At 46.7% G+C, this 22954-nt stretch overlaps 1 protein-coding gene across 1 annotated transcript in view; it reads right to left on the reverse strand.

Moving 5' to 3' along the window:
- Positions 1-21847, reverse strand: part of ABCA7 (ATP binding cassette subfamily A member 7) — a 56523-nt gene extending 34676 nt beyond the window's left edge. The window contains 11 exon segments of the mRNA XM_074305218.1: positions 2753-2892; positions 3463-3679; positions 4136-4216; positions 4625-4795; positions 5347-5468; positions 7055-7167; positions 8094-8235; positions 8567-8617; positions 8620-8659; positions 8798-8871; positions 21720-21847. Of these exon segments, the coding sequence (XP_074161319.1) occupies positions 2753-2892; positions 3463-3679; positions 4136-4216; positions 4625-4795; positions 5347-5468; positions 7055-7167; positions 8094-8235; positions 8567-8617; positions 8620-8659; positions 8798-8863 (1143 nt within the window). The 5' untranslated portion in view covers positions 8864-8871; positions 21720-21847.
- Positions 21848-22954: the final 1107 nt, after the last annotated feature.

The following is a 22954-nucleotide window of genomic DNA, read 5'->3' on the forward strand; positions in this document are numbered from 1 at the left end:
AGGAGGTCAGAGCTGGGAGGGCCCTTAGAACCCAGGAGGTCAGAGCTGGGAGGGCCCTTAGAACCCAGGAGGTCAGAGCTGGGAGGGCCGTTAGAACCAGGAGGTCAGAGCTGAGAGGGCCCTTAGAACCCGGGAGGTCAGAGCTGGGAGGGCCCTTAGAACCAGGAGGTCAGAGCTGAGAGGGCCCTTAGAACCCGGGAGGTCAGAGCTGGGAGGGCCCTTAGAACCCGGGGTGTCAGAGCTGGGAGGGCCCTTAGAACAAAGGATGTCAGAGCTGGGAGGGCCCTTAGAACCAGGAGGTTAGGGCTGGAGGGCCCTTAGAACCCAGGATGTCAGCGCTGGGAGGGCCCTTAGAACCCAGGAGGTCAGAGCCGGGAGGGCCCTTAGAACCAGGAGGTTAGGGCTGGGAGGGCCCTTAGAACCCAGGAGGTCAGGGCTGGGAGGGCCTTAGAACCCAGGAGGTCAGAACTGGGAGGGCCCTTGGAACCCAGGAGGTCAGAACTGGGAGGGCCCTTAGAACCAGGAGGTTAGGGCTGGGAGGGCCCTTAGAACCCAGGAGGTCAGAGCTGGGAGGGCCCTTAGAACCCAGGAGGTCAGAGCTGGGAGGGCCCTTAGAACCCGGGAGGTCAGAGCTGGGAGGGCCCTTAGAACCCGGGAGGTCAGAGCTGGGAGAGCCTTAGAACCCAGGAGGCCAGAGCTGGGAGGGCCCTTAGAACCCGGGAGGTCAGAGATGGGAGAGCCTTAGAACCCGGGAGGTCAGAGCTGAGAGGGCCCTTAGAACCTGGGAGGTCAGAGCTGGGAGGGCCCTTAGAACCCGGGAGGTCAGAGCTGGGAGGGCCCTTAGAACACGGGAGGTCAGAAATGGGAGAGCCTTAGAACCCGGGAGGTCAGAGCTGAGAGGGCCCTTAGAACCCGGGATGTCAGAGCTGGGAGGGCCCTTAGAACCCAGGAGGTCAGAGCTGGGAGGGCCCTTAGAACCAGGAGGTCAGGGCTGGGAGGGCCCTTAGAACCCAGGAGATCAGAGTTGGGAGGGCCCTTAGAACCCGGGAGGTCAGAGCTGGGAGAGCCTTTAGAACCAGGAGGTCAGAGCTGGGAGGGCCTTTAGAACCAGGAGGTCAGAGCTGGGAGGGCCCTTAGAACCCAGGAGATCAGAGCTGGGAGGGCCCTTAGAACCCAGGAGGTCAGAGCTGGGAGGGCCCTTAGAACCCAGGAGGTCAGAGCTGGGAGGGCCCTTAGAACCCAGGAGGTCAGAGCTGGGAGGGCCCTTAGAACCAGGAGGTCAGAGCTGAGAGGGCCCTTAGAACCCGCGAGGTCAGAGCTGGGAGGGCCCTTAGAACCAGGAGGTCAGAGCTGGGAGGGCCCTTAGAACCCGGGAGGTCAGAGCTGGGAGGGCCCTTAGAACCCGGGGTGTCAGAGCTGGGAGGGCCCTTAGAACAAAGGATGTCAGAGCTGGGAGGGCCCTTAGAACCAGGAGGTTAGGGCTGGAGGGCCCTTAGAACCCAGGATGTCAGTGCTGGGAGGGCCCTTAGAACCCAGGAGGTCAGAGCCGGGAGGGCCCTTAGAACCAGGAGGTTAGGGCTGGGAGGGCCCTTAGAACCCAGGAGGTCAGAGCTGGGAGGGCCCTTAGAACCAGGAGGTTAGGGCTGGGAGGGCCCTTAGAACCCAGGAGGTCAGGGCTGGGAGGGCCTTAGAACCCAGGAGGTCAGAACTGGGAGGGCCCTTAGAACCCAGGAGGTCAGAACTGGGAGGGCCCTTAGAACCAGGAGGTTAGGGCTGGGAGGGCCCTTAGAACCCAGGAGGTCAGAGCTGGGAGGGCCCTTAGAACCAGGAGGTTAGGGCTGGGAGGGCCCTTAGAACCCAGGAGGTCAGGGCTGGGAGGGCCTTAGAACCCAGGAGGTCAGAGCTGGGAGGGCCCTTAGAACCAGGAGGTTAGGGCTGGGAGGGCCCTTAGAACCCAGGAGGTCAGAACTGGGTGGGCCCTTAGAACCCACAAGGTCAGGGCTGGGAGGGCCCTTAGAACCCAGGAGGTCAGAGCTGGGAGGGCCCTTAGAACCCGGGGTGTCAGAGCTGGGAGGGCCCTTAGAACCCACAAGGTCAGAGCTGGGAGGGCCCTTAGAACCAGGAGGTCAGAGCTGGGAGGGCCCTTAGAACCCGGGAGGTCAGAGCTGAGAGGGCCCTTAGAACCCGGGAGGTCAGAGCTGGGAGGGCCCTTAGAACCCGGGAGGTCAGAGCTGGGAGGGCCCTTAGAACCCGGGAGGTCAGAGCTGAGAGGGCCCTTAGAACCCGGGAGGTCAGAGCTGGGAGGGCCCTTAGAACCCGGGGTGTCAGAGCTGGGAGGGCCCTTAGAACCAGGAGGTTAGGGCTGGGAGGGCCCTTAGAGCCCAGCCGTTAGAACCTGGGATTTAGATCATAAAACAGACTATCTTGTCCAGATCCCACATCTTAAAAAAAAAAAAAAGCAATGAAGGGTCAGAGAAGTCCGTTGATCACCCACTAACTGAGTGACAGATGGTTAGAACTCAGGAGTCCCCTGACTCTTATCCCAGGCTGCTTCTGATTAAGCCTGGGCTTTGTTAGGACCCTCGTGCTCCTCACAGCCCCCTCCTCTCTAGGACTGTCCCCTCCCAGGATCCAGAATCGGACCCAGATCACAGAGGGAGAGGCCCAGAGGCGCCCAGGAGTTACATGACAGAAGGGGAGAGACTGAGCCAGAGGCAGAACTCAGGCTCTAGGAAAGATGGAACCCCCTCACCTTGGCCATGACTCTCTGGGTGAATGGCGTGTCAGGAGTATACAGGACCTTGCCAAGAACAAGGGGCTTTAGTCTCCACCACAGAAGCCGAGATATAGGATGTGCCTCCATGGACTCAATTAGTGTCTGGCAGAAGGAACCTAGGGATTGGAAAGGGAAGAAGGAGAGGAAGCCCCAGACAACCTCCAATTGAGAGTCACAGAATCCTGGACTGACAGTTGGAAGGGACTTTGATAGATGGGGAAACAGAGTCCCTGACTATTCCATCTGAGCTGAGGATCGGAGATAATAATTAGCCCAGTCAGATTTGAACCTGGGCTGCCTGCCTGCAGATCCAGTATTACTGTCCCTAAACTTTTATTTTACAGATGGGGAGACTGAGGCTCGGAGAAGGGAAAAACTGGGCGTCACAAAGCAAGTGAAGGTCGGAGCGAGCACTCCTGATTCCTGGTCTGAGGCTCTTTCGGGGGGAGGGGGGAGAGGTTACTTTCTGAGAGGAGTTCCCGGCAGGAATTATTATTGCCATTTTATAGAAGAAAAAAAACAGGTCCAGAGTAAAGTGATTGCCCGAGGATTCCGGCCTGCCCTCCTAACTCCAAGGCCGTGCTTCCTCCCAGTGAGCGGCACTGCCTTGCTGACCCTGAAGGGGGCCGGGGGTGGGCTGGGTGAGGGCCGGGGGTGGGCAGGGAAGGGATGAAAATGTAACTCACTAGAGCTGTTGTCCAGGGGAGAGGACGGTCTTCCCCGGCCCTGGCCCAACACCATCTTTAGGTCATTGTCTTCATACCAGTTGAGGAAGGGGATTTCAGCTCCTGGATCCCTAGATTTTCCACACAGGACTCGAGACACTTCTTCCAGGGGGCCCCCTGGATCTGGGGCCCTCCGCAGCTCTGCCCGCAGCTCTGCTAAGCCAGGCAGGGTGGAAAGCTGGAAAGGTAGAGGGCCAGCAGGCCCCATAGAGGTATGGGAGGGCACAGGGCTGGGGACCCCAAGGGATGATCCCCTAACTTTTACCCTGGGGTTCAAGGTCTCCCATGAACTTCCTGTCCTAGAAGTCATTAGGTTTAGGCTTGGATTTAGACTTTATCTCATCCTTCTCATGTTACAGATGGGGAAACTGAGGCTCAGGGACATCAAGCAGGCCTATAATATGAACTCTGATCTACTAACCCCAAAGCTTTTGGATTCTTGGACACACTTGAAAGTCTTCCTCACCTTCCCTTCTAGGACACAATCCCCACTGCACTGGCCTTCTCCCAGGCCTTCACGTACACTCCTGCCGGGGCGTCTGTGTCCCACTCCTCCCCACTCCGTTCTCCCAGCATCTGGTCCCCTGCCGGCCATCCTCACCCTTCGGGGAGGGGGGCAGGGAGAGCCTCTTACCTCCCTGCTGGTAGCCTCCCATGCCTCCATGAAGGTGTTCACAGCCTTAGGGCTCAGCTGTCTGTGATTGGCCCTCAATGCCTATGAAGGGAAGGGGAATGAACAGGAGAGGCAGAACAATGGCGGGACGGATCAACGTGGGGAAACGGACAGACAGAGGGACTCCGAGACAAAAGGACAAACAGACTGAGAAAGAGACATGTGGAGGGAAAAGCAGAGGTGGACAAAGGGAGAGAGACTGATAGATGGAAGGATGGAGACAGAGTGGACGGCAGACAAAGGGATGGACAGATAGAAGGGCTGATGGATGTGGAAGCTGAAGGAAGGGCTTCCTTTTCCTTCAGTCCCAGGACCAGAGGGAGGTCAGACATCCAGGCTTCTCGCTTCTCCCACAATCCTCCCCTCCCAGGGACAGCCCTTCTGAAGACCAGAGCCCCAGCCAGATGGACCCGAGCTTAACCCCCTCCACCCCGAGGCCCCCGGACTCACAGCAAGCAGCCGCTCCGGGTCTGCCTGGGACAGGAAGCTGGCCCCAAGGGCTCGGAGCTCTGCTGGAGGGAGGGCACAGAGGCCTTCCTGCAGGGCATCAGAGGCGCTGAGCCAGGTGCCCAGTAAGGAGGCATTGCAGACCAGGTCCGGCAAAGGCAAGGCCGGGGGCATCTGGGGAAGAGACGGGTTAAGTGACTTCTCCAAACACAACTGAACATGGACAGGATTTAAATGCAAACCCAGGACTCTATTCACCAGGCCCTGTCTCTGACTTTCTCTTAAGTTTTATTTGCAAATAACGAAATTCTGCCTCTCTCTTCTCCCCCTCATCCCTATCAAAAAGAAGAAAAAAAACAAAAACAAAAGCAAAAAACTACTCCTATCATTTATAAACACGTATTGTCGGGCAAAACAGGTTTCCACAGCAAACAAGTCTCATTCTGAGTCCTTCGCTTCTCTATGGGGGTGGCCAGGAGAATGTTTCTCCATCAGTCCTCTGGAATCGTGGGCGACTGGGTGATCAGAGCCCCAGACCCTTCGAGGCTGTCTGTTCTTACGCTTCAATTGCTCCGGCTCACGACGCTCGGCAGTTCAGACGTGTCTTCACAAATCCACTGCCACACTGCCCGCCGAGCCTCTGGCCCTTTACATGCCCCCATCCTTGTCCCTCCCCATCCCCAGCGCCATTCCAGCCCAGTCTTTGGGCCCCTGGCCTTCCCTACCCCTTGCAAACTGAGCTGGGTGTCCAGGAGCTCCTCAGCCAGAGACGGAGGCAGGGATGTGTTCTCCTGCAGGAACTTCGAGAAGGTCTCTCCTGGAAGCAGATAGCTTCGGAGTGGCAGGGCTGGGGAGGAGAGGGTCCCAACCACAGGTCTTACAGACAGACAGGTATGGGTATGGACATGTTGTTTTTATATATAACAATATATAAACAACAAATAAGTTATATTATGTCACATATAATGTATGATACATAGCATAACGTAATAATATATAGCATGTATATATATAAAGATATGAACATGTGTGTATATATAAATATATATTATATTTATTAAATATTATAATATATTATATAATATAAAATATTGTATATTCATTTTAATATATAATATATTTGGGGAAAGAGAGAGAGAGTAAGCACATTTAAGAGTTTGTGGGGCACTTTACAGTTTATAAAATACTTTACAGCAGTGATCCTCAAACTTTTTAAACGGGGCCAGTTCCCTGTCCCTCAGACTGTGGGAGGGCCGGACTAGAGTAAAAGCAAAAGCTCACGCTCTGTCTCTGCCCTCAGCCCATTTGCCATAACCCGGGGGGCCGCATAAACGTCCTCAGCGGTACATCTGGCCCACGGGCTGTAGTTTGAGAACCCCTGCTTTACAGTTTCAGAAAGCATTTTCCAAATCCATTCTTTCATTTTATCCTATCCATTTTTGTGAGGAAAGCAGGGCAGGAATAGTTACCCCTTTCATAGAAGGAGAAACTGAGTTCTAAAGAGAAGGCTAATAACCTTGCTGAAAGCAAAAAAGTGGTGGAGCTGGAATTTGAATGCTTGTCTCTGAACTCCAAATTCCTTCCTTCCACTGCACTAAATTGTGTCATTGGGAAAGACCAAAAAAAGTCAGCCACTGTCTCCCAAGAACTCAAATTCTTTCTAACAACGGAAAAGGGGAGAGGAAGGGATAAACATTTATATATTACCTACTACATGCTAGGCACTGTGCTAGATGGTTTACAACTATTATCTTTATTTGAACCTCACACCAACCCTGCGAGAGTTAAGTAATATTATTCTCCATGTTTTACATTTGAGGAAACTGAGGCAAATTGAGGTTACATAGCCTGTTCAAGGATGCTTTCAGAAAAATCTGGGAAGACTTACATGAATATAATCAGAATATGATCAGAACCAGGAGAACATTGTACACAGGTACAGCAAGATTGGATGATGGTCAGCTATAAATGATTTAGTTCTTCCCAACAATACAAAGATCTAAGACAATTGCAAGGAACTCATAATGAAAAAATAGTATCTGCCTCTGGAGAAAGAACTGAGGGAATCGGAGTTTTTAGATTTTTTTTTAGGTACTTTAGGTAATTCACTGCTCACAAATTCTCTCAGTTTTGTCCAATGGTAACCCATTTATAGAGTGAGCCATTTTCCTTCTAGATAATTCTTTGTTTCCAGATAATTTGGGGTTCATGTAAGACAGTGGGGGAACTTAAAACTTAAAAAAAATATATGTTAAAATTTTTTATTTACATGTATCAGAATCTAAGATTGGATTTGAACTTGGGGCTTCCAGGCTCCAGGCTCAGCACTCTTGAATACTACCCTTGATCTGAGAGCCCCATGCCCACCCACTCTCTGGTACTTCCACCCTCCTCCCCTCCCTCAATCGCTTCCCCACCACCTTTTCCCCTCACCAGACCCCTGGAGCGGTTGTAGGGAAGGCAGCAGTTTCCTGAAGCTTCTAAGGGTTCTACGTGTATTGGGGCTGCTCAGCACCAGCTGGGCATCAGCCAGGACCCTGGAGACCCTGGAAAGTAGGTATGAGGGCACTCAGAAAGAGAATGGCCGCCCTAGCTTATCCTGACCTCTCTCTGCCTTCATCCCCCAGGCCCAAGCATTTTTTAAGTCTTCCCCCCCCAGCCCTGCAGTTTCCTACCTTGGCCTTTTCTGATACCCCTCTCCCCCAGTATGAATCCCCTTCTCCCCTCTGATTTAGACGACTGCAACAGCTTCCCACTAGCTTTCCTCCCCCAAGCAGTCCTAGGCCATCAGCTGGTGACTTGATGTTCCTAAAGCAGACTAACCACGTCACTCCCTAGCTCAAAAACCTCGGGTGGCTCCCTACTAGCTCTGAAAGACAACCCAAGCTTCTCTGTTTGGCGCTGAAGGCCCATCATTCTTCCTCTTGTATTTGTATGTCTGAAGCACGCTGGGCTGGCTAACTAGTGCACGACATGTCATCGCTGTGCTCTGCCCCTAAAACTCCTGGCTTACCTCACAGCTCGGTCCAAGCCCCACCTCCATGGGGCCTTTCCTTGTCTCCCCATTTTCTGGACCCTCAGTGTCCTCCTGCCAATGACCTCGCTCTTACTTAATAAGGTTTTTATGTTGACTTGTAAATGTCCCTCCGTGGCTTTTGTATTTGGATCCCCAGGGCCTAGCACATAGTAGGCCCTTAACACATGCACGTTCCTTGACCAATAAATGTAACTTGCCACATCCAGAACCTAGCCTTAGAACCTAGACTCTAGACCCAGGACCCTGACACTGGAGAGATGCTTAGGACACAAAATTTCAGACCTGGCCAGGTCCTCAAAGTCCCTGCAGACCCATCATTCAAACACAGGAACACTGGGGATGAAGGGAGCAAGACCCCAGAGAGTGTGGGCAGAGCCCAGGAGCCCCCTGCCCTCGCCCTTTCCCCTTCCTCCCGCCTCAGTTCTGTTCACTCACAGGGATTCATTGAAGTTGTTCAGGATGCCAGGGGTCTCCCCCGGCGTGGGGTACTGGTAGCAGGGGTTATTCATGTTGCAGAAGATGCCCTGTAACCAGGGCAGCATGCCCGCGGAAGGCAGCGGCTTATTAGGGAAGTGGCCTGTGGACAGTGGATGCATTAGGACCCAGCTGCTCTCTTCCACCCACAGCTCCCCATTCCCAGTGAGCCCTGGGACCCTGAGGGCACTGCCCACTCAAATACACAGGAAGGCAGGGGGTTGGGAGGAAAGGGTGTAAGGGATGTGAAGCAAAAAAGTGGACGGGAGCTTGGGGTCTGTGGGATGGAAGACAAGGAGATGATGGAGTTGTGTGGGGACAGGGGTAAGAACTGGAGAGACAGAGCACGCTTGGGTTCAGAGGAGGGGAAATCAAGGAGGGCTTCCTGGAGAAGTGGAGGAAGGCAGAGGGCAAGGTCCTGGAAGCCAACTCACATTCATGGTGCTCGAAGGGTGGGTGGAACTGACGGACGGCAACCAGAATTAAAACAGGAACAGGGGCCACAGCAGCTCGATGACCAGCTGTACCTGGGGGAGCAGGAGGCAGGGAGCGAATGAGGGGATTACCAGGAACCCCCTCCAAGCCCCCTCCAAGATCATGGCTCCACGGATCCAGAAAGCCTCGCTTTAGCCTGGGCCCTTTCTCTCCTCCCTGCCCCCCATTACCGGCTTTCTCCTTCGATATGTGAAATTCTTCCAAAGCAGCAACATCAGCTGGGTGCAAAATGCCATGGTAGATGCTAGAGAAAACATGGGAGAGGGTCAGGAGTCAGAAGAAAGGAAGAGCAGGGAAGTGGATGGACAAAAATGTCAAGGGTCAAGAGGTCAGAAAGGTCAGACAAATGAACTGAAGACAGAGATGTCAGGGGTCATACGGGCGAGGGGCCGGAGGGTTTGAGGAATAGAGCAACAAGGAGTAGAAGTAGCCTGGGTGCCCTCCCCAACTCTACCCCATTCCCAGCCCAAGGAAGGAGCCAGGCTCTGGGGCCAGCCTTCCTTCCATAAGCCTGGAGCTGAAAAACTCACAAGTTTATTCATAGGAAATATAAAAATAAAATTATAAATGAAGGGAGTCTTGTCTCAAAACAAGATACAAAGGATCTACAATTTCATCAATGAGGATCTCCTTCAGATAAAGCAGATCATGTCCCTTCTATACTTTTGCGGAGTGTCTTTGCCAAGAAAACCCCAAATTGTGTCACAAAGAGTCAGATGATAGATGACTGAACAACAAACAATAATTTCTCCACCAAAAACTTTCTCCGCTGCTTGGCCATCACCCTGAAGTAAAGGTCTTCCTGTTAAGGTGGTGACGTGAAAGATCCTAAGAGAACATAGTTCTCCCACAGAAATCCAGTAAAATTCTAAAAATACACCAGAAGGAATAATGATAAATAAAACCACACAAGAGAGAATAGCAGAGTTTTCTCTGCCGGATAGTTGCCAGAAGCCTGCGGAGTTCTGAGCAGAGACAGAGCAGTGGAATTAGCCAATACCCACTGGAGCTGGGCCCTGGGGACAAAAGCAGCAAGAGAAAGCCAAACCTCACTGCCCAGGGAGACAGGACCAGAAAGCCCCTCTGGTGTGGCCTTCTAGGAGGCCCGAAGCCCAGTTTTATGCAAGAAGGAGACAGAGATGGCATAAAAAAGGGCCAACATATCCCAGTCACAGCAGGAAATAAAGTCAACAAAGTGCCCAGAGCCTGGGAGAAAGCAAAACTCTGGAGCAACTGACACCAGGGACCCAGCAAAAGACCTGAAATCAGAGCTTCTGTTGGAAATATAAAAAAAGACAGGACTGGAATAGCAAGCAGACATCCCTCAAACCTGGTCCTGCTCTCTGCCAGCATCCTGGCTCCTGGCTCTTTCTCCTTGTAGCCTAATTCAACACAGGTTTATATATATTCAAGAAACCCTGTGGATTAAGAAAATTTCATAAGGGAAAGCCAAAAGAAAAGAGCCTCAGAAAATAAAAGCTTGGCCACAAGAACATTAAGAATGGTTGGAAGAGATGAAAAATTAATTTATAAGTGAAATTAGCATTCCTAAGGGGCAAAAAGGAAGGAGGAAAAAAAAGTCAGAAAACCTTACTGTTAGGATTACTAGGTGAGAACTCAGGTTGTCTGGACAGTGACAAGGTGAGAATTCAGGTTGTCTGGACAATTACAAGGTGAGAACTCAGGTTGATTTGATAGAAGGAGCAAGCTCATTGGCTGAAGTGGTTCTTCCCAGAAGCCCTTGCATTATCTCACGCCCATTCTCTGGGAGGATAAAAGAGGACAGCACTCCAGGAAGAGTGGAAGTGCTGGAGAATTCCCTGCTCGTGCTCTTTTCTCTCCTCCCTCCCCTCTTCTCTCTTCTCTTCTCTTCTCTTCTCTTCTCTAATCTTCTCTTCTCAATCTTCTCTTCTCTTCTCTTCTCTTCTCTTCTCTTCTCTTCTCTTCTCTCATCTCTTCTCTTCTCTAATCTTCTCTTCTCTTCTCTTTCTTCTCTTCTCTCCTCTAATCTCTTCTCTTCTCTTCTCTAATCTTCTCTACCTAGTAATCCTAACACTTTACCTAAGTAGTGAAGTCATTAAAAACCAGAATGAACAAACCAGGATTCAAAGATTCTTAAAGATAACAAAAAATATTAGGAAAGAAAAATCAAAAGGTAAAATGTCGACTATTAACAACAACTAATCTAGAAATCATATCAAGGAGAAATAATTTAAGAATCACCGGATTTCCCCCAAATTACAATCAAACAAAATACCTAGATATATTTTGAGAAATCATTAAAGAATATTGTCTAGATTTATTACAACTAGAGAATAAAATGAAAGCAGAAAAAATCTACTGATCACTTCCTGAAAGTAATCTCAAGAAGAAAATATCCAGAAATATCACAGCCCAAATCTGGAGCTTCCAAATCAGTGAAAAAAATACCAAGTTAGATATACAAAAATCTGTTAAATTTAGAAATAGGTCGGGCTAAAGAAAAATGAGAGGGTGTTTAAAGAGGGTAGCATCAAAGGAAGAACAGTCTCAAGCAAAACAAACTTTCATTTTGAATAATGAACAATAAAGAGGAAATAAAAAAGAAAGCATAAAAATTAATGATCAAAATCTGTATCAAGTTAAAAGTGTAAGGACAGAGAAGTGGATTCATATTATTTCAATTGATGATCTTTTCTTGTATCACCTTTTTTGTGAATATGGGAACAAAGAGGAGGAAAAATTATAAAAAAAATATCATAGAAGGAAATATAAAAGTAACCATCATTACAGTGGATATGAATGGAATGAACTCACTCATGAGAGACAGAGGAAGGTAGCAGAATGCATTAGAAAGCAGAATTCAATAATATGCTTTTTATAAGAAGATTCCCAAGTTCAAATACGGACGGGACTAGCACAAAACTTATACTTCAGATGAATTTTAAAAAGCAAAGATAATATTCATGGTTTCACAGTCAAGATAATAACAAAAATAATCATAGTTAAAAGACAGAAGTAAGATGATGCTGAAAGTCATCACAGATAATGAAATAACATCAAAACTTTATATATATGTACATATGAAATATGTATATATACCAAATGGATTGGAATCTAATAATAATGTTGTTCATTCATTTCAGTTGTGCCCAATTCTTCATATCTCCTTTGGGATTTTCTTGGCAAAAATACTGGAGTGGCTTGCCATTTCTTTCTCCAGTTCAATTTTATAATTTACAGGGAACTGAGGCAAACAGGGTTAAGTGGCTTGCCCAGGGTCACACAACCTAAGGTAAAATTCAAGTTTAACTCAGGTCTTTTTAACTCCAGGCTGATGTTCCCTCCACTAGACTGCCTAGCTGCCACTAAGAATTTAAAGGAAAATTTAATTGAATTACGGGAAGAAATAGCAGCAAAATTAGAATATATGGGGACCTCAGTGTGCTCCTTTCAAAACTAGACAGATATAATATAATAAACAAAGGAACTTAAGGATCTGAGTAATTTTAAATTGGATATTATAAAACAATGGCAATTATTAAATGGGAATAAAAAAGAATATAGAAATATGTATGTACACATAAAATGAATGTCTGTAGTAAAATAACAAATAAAAACATAGTAATTTTTCTTTTGCTGAGGCAATTGCCAGGGTCACCCAGCTAGGAAGTATTAAATATCTGAGGACAGATTTGAACTCGGGTCCTCCTGATTTTTGGGCTGGTGCTCTATCACAGAGCCACCTAACAGCCCCTGAAACAAAGTAACTTTAACAGCAACACTCTCTAAGGAAAACTGTTGCTCATCATACAGTGATATATCTACTTCTCAGATCTTCATGGCATCTGTACAAAAGTTATCTATGTCCTAGAGATAATAGTCATAAACAAGTACGAGGAGAAATGTCATGGTGATCTTAGAGGCTGTGCCAAGGAAGACAAGCTCTGGTAGTGAACTGTGAAGCTCTCCTTCAGGGCAGTTAGTGATCTCATTCAGTTGGAGATCTGGCCAGAGATGTGGTCATACCCTCTATTGAGTTGAAGATTAGCTGGGACTACTCCCAGTAGATCAAACTCCAGTAAAGTGATTTTATTCATTTGGAGATCTGAGCCTGAATGGCTCAAAACTCCAAGATAGTCTCTTTTCAACTAGAAACCTAGGCCTGGGGGCATTGACAACATTGAAGGAATCTCATTCAAAGGAAGCCCAAACCTCAGACTGCTAACAAAAGACAATTCTGAACTCCAAGTTTCTGCAGAAGTTTGAAACAGGAATTAGCTTTGCCAAGGGAACTCTCTTCTTGGCAAGGATGCCTGCAAGGACTCCTGTCACTTTGAAAATATTATCTTCTCCGTGTTAACCTTTGCCATTTTCCCTGACAGGACTTTACCCACTGAGAAGTCTGTCTTCCTAGCAAAGCTGGCCTCTCGGTGCCAATAAACTTCTCTTTTGCCATATAGACTTTTCGGCTTTGAGAATTCTTTTGCATTGGACCTGTGCCAACCAGAGTGGATTCCCCATGTCAATTCTCACTAGCACCACATCAATAGGTCCCACCAACATGAAAAGCTCTGAATAGTGCATGGCGTCAGAATGTGGATTTTTACTGTCCAGAGACTAGCCCAGAAGGAAGTGTGAGAAGGCTCATCAACCAATTTTTTAGTCACTACAACTCAGCAAGGTTTTCTACTAAGGGGTGGAATCCCTATCTAAGGGAAATACAGTGGTGGTTTTGGGGTCCCCTGATCTTAGGGGGCTTCTGTTCTGGCAAAATATCTGATTCCAAAGTCCTCTGGCTTTGTACTTCTTCCCCAACTTAGGAATGCTATTGTTCTGACAATCTGTCTGATTCCAGGACTACTCCTCAGTTCATTGCTGACTGTCACATAGAGAGTCTGTTGGTCAGTGATAACCAAATACTGGAGACCATTCCTCCATCCTTCCTATGGGCCATAGAATTAGCATGTCAGTGATAGAAAGCTGGATAAATGTATCTTCCTGCTTCTGTTTCTCTTCTAATTTCTTTTGGAAATTCAGCCTGCTTTGTAATGGTGTTACAAAAAACTTTGCCCTTTGAATGGAAACGGGTTCAAGTCTGCAAATTCTTTTGAGACACCTCGCAACACCTGTCTATGACCCCAAACTTTTGGGGGTCTCCCTTTTCAATCTCAACAAAACTACTAGTGGAGGAGATGGAGTTGGTGTTGGAGCTTTAGGATCAAAGTCCTCTATTAACTGCTTCTACCTGGTATTTGGGAAGCTAGGCAGTGCTGCAGTGTACAAGTACTGGATTTGGAATCAGGAAGCCTTATCTTCTTAGTTCAAATTCAGTCTCAGATACTTTCTAGCTGTATGATGCTAAGCAAATCAATTAACTGTGTGTCTCAGTTTTCTCATCTGTAAAATGAATTGCAGAAGGAAATGACAAACCACTCCATAATTTTTGCCAAGACAACTTCAAAAGGACTCACAAAGACTTGGACACAACTAAAATGATTGAACAATAACAACAAACCTGGTTCCTACTGCTGTAACCCAATTTTATTTTCTTTTTATGGTGATCTGAGACATGATATTCTGGGAAACTGCCATTCAGGTTCATTTTCTTTCTCTCACTGCTCATTTCATTTGGCCTTTTAATCCAGTCTCATTGATTTTTTTTTTTTTTTTTTTTTTTTTTGGCTACTGTAGCTCATGGCTCTGGGTCTCCATTTATTCCTGTTCTGGGCTAGGTTTCAGAAGAATGTAGTCCCAATTTTTCTCTATGTTCTTCCTCCTTTTGGGGGGGCATTTTTCAGAACTATTTCACCCCAAGGCTGAAAGAGGGTGATAACTGACTGAGTTGATTTGTGTAATTTCAACTATTTTGATCAAATCCATCATGCTCTCTCTTTCTCTTTTTCTTCTAAGAGCTTTCCCATTTGCTCAGATTTTTCTTGGTTCTTTTGTTTTTCATGAGCTTATTGCTTTATGCCTTGAGCTTTTTTTTTTTTTTTTTTTTTTTTGATGACTAGATTTTACATTGATAAGTGTCAATTAATAAAAGCCTTTTCATATTTTAAAAAATTGATCTTTTTTGTCTTTATATCACCCACATTTCCCAAAGTACTCCATTCTTTCTCCTCCCAGAAAGCCATCCAATTTTAACAAAGAAGTAGAGGGAAATGCACCAATTTTAACCAAAAAAGTCTGACCTATGCAGTATTCCACACCTATAGTTCCCCATTTCTGTAAGGAAAGGTGTGACTCCTCTACATTTATGCTTTGAGGTTGATAGATCATTGAAATTTCACTGAATTCAGTTTCAATCATTTTATTGTTATGTGCAAAGGATCACAAACTTAAAAGCTGAAAGGATATTTAGAAGACATTGAGTCTAACTAACCCTTATAATTTTACAGATGAAGAAACTGAGACTGGAATAGGTTTAGCAGTTTGTCCAAGATCAAACATTCAATAAGGAAAGGGAACATGTATTTATAAAGTTAGACACTTTAATAAGCACTTAACAAAGAATTTGCTTTTGATCCTCACAACCACTAAGGTAAGTAGATACTATTATTCTCTCTCTCTGTCTCTCTCTCTCTCTGTCTCTCTCTGTCTCTCTCTGTCTCTCTCTGTCTCTCTCTGTCTCTCCCTCCCTCCCTCCCTCTCTCTCTCTCTCTCTCTGTCTCTCTCTCTCTCTCCCTCCCTCCCTCCCTCTCTCTCTCTCTCTCTCTGTCTCTCTCTCTCTCTCTCTCTCTCTCTCTCTCTCTCTCTCTCTCTCTCTCTCTCTCTCTCTCTCTCTGTCTCTCTCTCTCTCTCTGTCTGTCTGTCTGTCTCTCTCTCTCTCTCTCTCTAACAGTTGAGGAAACTGTAATGGTTAAGTGTCTTGCCAGGGTCACATATCTAGTAAGCACCTAAGGCAGTATTTGGACTCATGTCTTTCTCATTAAAGACATGATACTCTATCCACTGCATCACTTAGCTTCTTTCAATTTTCCATTAACATTAATGTAGTCACTGTGAATTTTGTCTCCCTAGTTCTGCTTACTTCACCCTGAATCAGTTCTTATGTTTTCTCATGCTTCTCTATAATCATAACTTCTTACAGGGCAGTAATATTCCCTCACATTCATCTCCTACAACTCATTTATCCACTCCCCAAACAATGACCAACTATTTCATTTCCAATTCTTTGCTATTACAAAAAGTTCTGCTATAAAGATTTAGGGGCCTGTAGTACCATTCTCTTTCTCACTGGTTTCCAAAGCCATTTTTTAAAAAATGAAATTGTCAATTTTTTACCCCCATAGGTTTTAGATAACAGAGAAGTCAGTAAGCTCACTGACAAGTTCTAGAGATAAGCCTTCCACTTATATTTGTTTCTGTTAAAGCCCTTTATCTTGTTTATTTAGTAACATAAATGTGGGCTTTTCTGATATCCTATATTGGCTGAGAACTATAGCTACTATGTTTTTAGTATTTTCCACTCTTTCTCTCATCATTAACTGTTGTTATGGGCAAAATATCTCCTCTTTATTTATGGTTATATGGGAGTAAACTTCTGCCAAAATAAGCCTAGCACATAAATTATAGAGTTTAGAAAAATCTACATTTTATTATACTTAAGCATAAGTTTACAATAAAAATCTGAACCTCAATTAGTATTCTAACAAGGCCTCAAAGATAAAATTATGCCAGAGTGACAGAAAAACAATTCTTTTACATTCTGCTATCTTGTACATTTTTCTTAGGCCATAAAGTTAATGACAGATTCATAATCCTATGCTTCCTTCAATATTACAACAGTTGAACAACCTTAGTTTAGGAAAGTCATAATCTCATGCATCCTTTAAGAATACAAAGTTAATCAAACAGACTATAGGTAAACTAAGTAAGTTTATTACAGAATCAAATTACATTTAAAGGGTTCATAAATAGGCTAAAAGAGGAAGAAGGGGTTTACATGTTGATGAAAGCTGATTATTTTCTTCTGGCTTTTTTTTTTACCTCAGAAAAATTTAAGGTTGCAAATAAACATCCTACAGGATAAATTTCAGCCATCTTAACAACCTCTCAACTAAGAAAACTAGTTCTACCCTTCTCTTAACATTATTATTCCAAGAATCAAGTTTTAATCAAGTAAGGTTAATACTAACACAGGACAGGTTTTCAATTAACCAAAAGTTGCAGAAGTCCTGAATTCTAAATAATAAATTAACAAAAAGAAACTCAAAAATTAAAAACTTCTGTTACACTAGATCCACACACAAAAAAAATCTCTCCATAGAACTTAGCATAGTAGTTCTTCCATATTGCCCAAATTTTTTCTCTAATTCCTAAGCTTAAAAATAATTTCAAACATTCATTATCTAAAGTCAATCCTGGAAAGTCCAATAGTTGAAAAGATATCTCCAAGGCATTACTTTCACTGTTGTAGCTTTATCAATTTTATTTACTACTAACCCTCTCTCTTCCTGGCCTCCAAAATCTGTCCTGATTGATGACTGACTTTCTAAAAGCATTATTTCAGGAAAACTTTGTTTCATTTCACTCTCCTTCAATTTCTGTAACAACTTGAATAATCCTTGTATCCTTTTCTCCCCACTCCCTGCATCTCCCTCTTAGAATGAAGAATCATAACAAAATCAACTCTGCCATTGTTCCTGGATACCTTGTGTCAATTTGCTCTTCTGCAATATTACTCACCAAAATGCCTCCATTCCCTTATATCTGTTATCTCCCCCATTAGAATATAAGCTCTTTGAGCCATGAACCCTTTGCTTTGCATTTATATCCCCAGAATGCAGCACTTAGTGTTTACTAAATGTTTTTCATTTACTCATCAATTCCTTATCCTACCACCCATCTCCCATAATAAGTAGTATCCTCTTTCACTTTTGTCTTCCTGCACCTAGGGCCCGGAACAAAATTGTGGGTGACTAAATGCTTATTGATTAATAAATTGATCAAACATCATTTTCTCTAAGACTTTTTTGATTCTACCTGAACTCCAGCCAAAAATGATCTCTTCAACCTCTGAATCACTTCAGATTTTAGATGGTACTGACATTCTATGCTCGATGTGCTCCTTTTACTGCTGTTATCTGATGTCACAAGATCATAGATCTAGAACTGACAGGACCTCTATCAGCCCCTAATTGACCTAAGTCCTGAATTTTCTCAGATCCTTTCCAGTATTTACATTATGGGTTTTGCAATCTAGAATCCTTCTGATTTCCCTTCCTGTACAGGCTCAGAACTTGCCCAAGTCAGGTTCCTTACACTGGGTCTAGTCCAAGCCAGCCTGAAGGTACAATGGGGGAGACTCAAATAAATTTCTGGGGAAGAGGTTGTTCCTATGGGAGACAGATAGTGTCATCCATTGTTGCCAGGGGAGATATTTAAAGGGGGCTAAATAGTGGGCATATTCTACAGTTGTAGCTGTGCTTAGGGTGGGGTAGAGAGGAACAGGGGTGAGGGTGGGGAAGAATGATATAGACCTGCAAAAAAGTAGGGAACCTGCTTATGCCTCGGGGCCCCGAAAATAGAATGAGAAGAGAGTGATAGTCTATTCTACAGATTCACAGCATGCACCGTGCCTGGCACACAGTAGGACTAATAAATGCTGTTTGACTGACAGTATCTCAGCAGAGTTGGAAGGGAACTCAGCAGCCAGATGGACCAGCACTCAATACCAGAAACTGATTCAGCAACACACCTGGCAAGGGAGCATGTCTGATGATGCTTAATGGATACAATCCATTCCATTTTTTAAGGAAGAGGTTGTGGTTTTTTGTTTTTTTGTTTTTGTTTTTTTTGATCCTCTAATCTGCTAGAGAAGCAGCAGGATACAGCAGATGGAGTGAGGAGATCCGAGGTTCAAATCCTGCCTGAGACATCTACTTTCAGTTCAGTTTGTCATTTAAACTTGCTGGGTCTCTGTTCCTCACAGGGGCCACTAGGAGGCAGAGTAGATGTAGCCCTGGGTTTGAGTCAGGAAAACTCATCTTCCAGAGTTCAAATTCAGCCTCAGCCACTCACTTAGTATCTATGTGACTCTGAACAAATAACTTAACTCTGTTGCCTCAGTTTCCTCTTTTATAAAACGAACTGGAGGAGAAAATGACAAACCACTCCAATATTTCCCTAGATAGGACAAATGTTGAAAACCATCCTTATATGTTTTTGGAAAATAAAATACTATTGAAAATTACTAGCTGTGTGACTCTGGGCAAGTCATTTAACCCCAGCCTCAAAAAAGAAAAAAAAAAAAAAAAAGAAAAAAGAAAATCAAAAAACAAAAACAAACAAAAATAACCCAACTCTAGATAGGATCACTGGACACCTGAAAAACCAATGAATGACAGTTCTTCAACAAGAAAATAAAGGACTTAGGTTTGATACCCTCTAAAGGTCTTCCCAAGTCTAAATCCAGAATCCTATAACCAACAGCTTCTAAAGTGCTTTACAATTCTATGTAGCTATCAATATATCTATGTATCCATATTTCTATCTACCCATCCGTCCATCTACTCAAGCTTTCACCAATGCTCCCCCAAACCAAAGGGATTGTTCGGTCCTCTGAAGTTCCTCAGCCCCGTGTCTGTCCCTATCCTATGGCTGCCACCTCATCTTGCCCTGTAAGACCAATATATAGGTATAGGAAAAATCTTAGTATCTCAAAAATTTGAGTGTAGCACCAGCCATGAAGTCAGGAGGACTTGAGCTCAAATCTAGCCTTAATACTTCTTAACTCTGTGACCCTGGGCAAGTCACTTAACCCCAACTGCCTCAGCAAAACAATGACAACAAAAAAGTTTGAGTGTGGTTTTTATAGCTTAAAATGAAAACTTTGGGGACTATTCCTATCTTTTCCCCTTCCCATACTCCATGAGCATAACAAAGGTATGCTTTCTCTCCTTTCTTCCCACTCTCTCCTTCTTTCTCTCTTTTTCCCTCCCTCTTTTTCTGTCTCTTCCCCCCTCCTCTTCCTCTCTCCCTTCCCCCCTCTTCTTCCTCTCGTTTCTCTCTTTCTCTCCCCTCTTTTCTTTCCCCCTCCTCCCTCTTTTTACCCCTGGTCACACAGCTAGTATGAGGTCAGGTTTTAACTCTAGTCCTCCCGACTTACTTATTTTCTTCTCAATCTCTCCTCAACCCTTGTAGTCTGTTTGCTTTTCTATCTCATCGCTAATCTGAATTTCTTTTCAAAGTTACCACTATTTTCTTAATTGTCAAATCTAAGGGCCACTTCTAATTTCTGGCCTTTCTGACTTTGTGGGTTCTAAGGGTCCTCCCAGCTCTGACTTTCTGGGGTCTAAGACACCCCCCAAGCTCTGATGTTCTGTGTTCTGAGGACCCTCCCAACTTTGACTTTCTGGGGTCTAAGCCCCCCAATTCTGACATTCCATGCTCTAAGGGGCCCCCAGCTCTGACTTTCTGGGTTCTCTGGTACACCTCAAGGACGCTGACATTGAAGTTACAAGGTTTTGCCCTCTCCAGGTTCAGGCAGCGTGTTCTATGTCCTTGGCTCCAAAGCTTAAGGTTACTCCTGTCCCTGGTCTCTTCTCCCCACCACCAACCGTCCAACCCCCTAAATTCGCTGGGGTTCTCAGCCCCGAAACCCCAGTTTTCAGTCCCGCAGCTGTAGGGTGGGGCCCTTTAAGCCCGGGAATGCTTCTGGCTCTGCCCTCCAGCCCCTTCCCCGAGTGGGTGGGAGGTCTTCCTCTGCATCCCCTGATTACCTGCTCCCTCTGAGTCAGGTAGAATGGCGGGACCCCTTTAAGGGGACACTGAGGGTCACCTTCTCTTCAATATTCTCTTGTCTGGAATTTCTTGCTCTCTCCTGGTTATCCAACCAGTCTGCTTCTTCTCAGTCTTCTTTCCTGTGTTATCACCCTCACAGACCAGGAGTGTTATTCATGGCTCTGCACTGGGTCCTCTCTTCTCTAAGATGATCATTTGGTGATCTTATTCATTCCCATGGACTTAATTATCACCTCTCTGCAGATGACTGTCAAATCTATATAACCAACCCAAAATGAGTCATTGAGCTATAGTTTCCAAAGTTTTTAAGGTCCCTCCCAGTTCTGAACCTTCTACTGACATCCTGGGTTCTAAGAGCCCTTCCAACTCTTTATGAAAGGTAAAAGCCCCACCCTCAAACGTCTTTATTCTAAGGCCCCCACCTCTCACTTTCTAGGTTCTAAGGGCCCTCCCAGATCTGACTTTGTGGGTTCTAAGGGCCCTCCCAGCTCTGACTTTGTGGGTTCTAAGGGCCCCTCAGCTCTGACTTTCTGGGGTCTAAGGGCCCTCCCAGCTCTGACCTCCCGGGTTCTAAGGGCCCTCCCAGATCTGACTTTGTGGGTTCTAAGGGCCCTCCCAGATCTGACTTTGTGGGTTCTAAGGGCCCTCCCAGATCTGACACCCTGGGTTCTAAGGGCTCTCCCAGCCCTGACCTCCCGGGTTCTAAGGGCTCTCCCAGATCTGACTTTGTGGGTTCTAAGGGCCCTCCCAGATCTGACTTTGTGGGTTCTAAGGGCCCTCCCAGCTCTGACTTTCTGGGGTCTAAGGGCCCTCCCAGCTCTGACTTTCTGGGGTCTAAGGGCCCTCCCAGCTCTGACTTTCTGGGGTCTAAGACACCCCCCAAGCTCTGATGTTCTGTGTTCTGAGGACCCTCCCAAGTTTGACTTTCTGGATTCTAAGGATCCTCACAGCTCTGACGTTCTCTGCTCTAAGTCCCTCCTCCTCTCTGACTTTCTGGGGTCTAAGCCCCCCCAATTCTGACATTCCATGCTCTAAGGGGCCCCCGCTCTGACTTTCTGGGTTCTCTGGTACACCTCAAGGACGCTGACATTGAAGTTACAAGGTTTCGCCCTCTCCAGGCTCAGGCAGCGTGTTCTATGTCCTTGGCTCCAAAGCTTAAGGTCACTCCTGTCCCTGGTCTCTTCTCCCCACCACCCAACCGTCCAACCCCCTAAATTCGCTGGGGTTCTCAGCCCCGAAACCCCGGTTTTCAGTCCCGCAGCTGTAGGGCGGGGCCCTTTAAGCCCGGGAATGCTTCTGGCTCTGCCCTCCAGCCCCTTCCCCGAGTGGGTGGGAGGTCTTCCTCTCGCATCCCCTGATTACCTGCTCCCTCTGAGTCAGGTAGAATGGCGGGATCCCTTTAAGGGAACGCCCCCGGCCGGACCCCGCCTTCTCCAGGCCAGCAGCGAGGCGAAGGACCCGAGCGCGTAGTACTCGGCTTGCCAGCCCGGGTCCCCCAACATCTCCTTAGTACTGCCCCCTCACGCCGTCATTGGCTGCCGCTCCCACCAATCAGCGGCATCGTTCCCGGCGCCGCGAAGCTGGGGGATGGGAGTGGTTGAGGGGTGCAGAGGGAGCCGCCAGGAGGTTATTCGTGGGCAGCGCAGGTGCGCCTTAAAGGCACCGCGCGCTCCGACGCCAGCCGCCTCCTGCTTCGTCACGGGCGCCTCCGAGGCTGGGCGGATGCTCGGCTGGAGCTGCGCAATTTCCCGAGTGTTTTACCGAGCCTTGTGGCATCCTCCCCTCCCGGCTTCCCTGCACGAGGCTCATGCGTTTTCTACTGCTTTGCAAACTCCCGAGAACTGACTCGGAAACTGACTGCAGGGCACTGGGAAGGCCATTTGGTCCAGCCTCGAGATACCTCGGACCCCGCTTTTAACCCGGGGGGGGGGGTGAAGCTGGGGCAAGCCCGGTGCATGAGGACTGAAAAATGGCATCCCGTCCCCACCCCTGCCCAAGCTTTGGCGTCCTAGTTTCCTAGTCTGTAAAATGAGAGGAATGGCCCTGGACAGTCTCAGATCGGATACGGGCTTTAACCAAGGAGAGACCGTTAGAGCTTTGCCCCATGGGAAATTGCCACCTTCACTACCCCAGGGCATGCTTCCTCCTGGGCCGCCCAAATGGCCCCGAGTGAGGCAGTGGTAGCTGCGACAGCCTCGAAAGCCGGGGTCGTCCTTTCCGTCCCGTCCCTCTCTCCTTCCTCTTTTCCAAAAGCAGGGAGGGCTTCATTCAGAAACCTACTAGTCCCTCAGGGGAGGGCAGTTCTCTGGGTAAAAAACCCCGGCTCCCTCCTGCAATTCACCTCCCAGGCAACAATTCTGCCCCGGCATTCTAGGTGCTAAACTTTCCTCGAGCTCCGACACCCGGCGTGCTCAAGTTCCTCTGCTCTGGTCTTCTGTAACTATTCTCTACTTATACATAGTTTGAGCGTTTGCAATTCGCTTCATAAATATTATCTCATTTGGTCCCAACAACAATCCTGGAAAGCAAGTGTTATTATGGTTTCCATTTTTACAGATGAGGAAACTGAGGCTGAGTCATGCTACTGATGACGATAG

Source organism: Sminthopsis crassicaudata, chromosome 1, assembly GCF_048593235.1.
Source record: "Sminthopsis crassicaudata isolate SCR6 chromosome 1, ASM4859323v1, whole genome shotgun sequence".
NCBI lineage: Eukaryota > Metazoa > Chordata > Mammalia > Dasyuromorphia > Dasyuridae > Sminthopsis > Sminthopsis crassicaudata.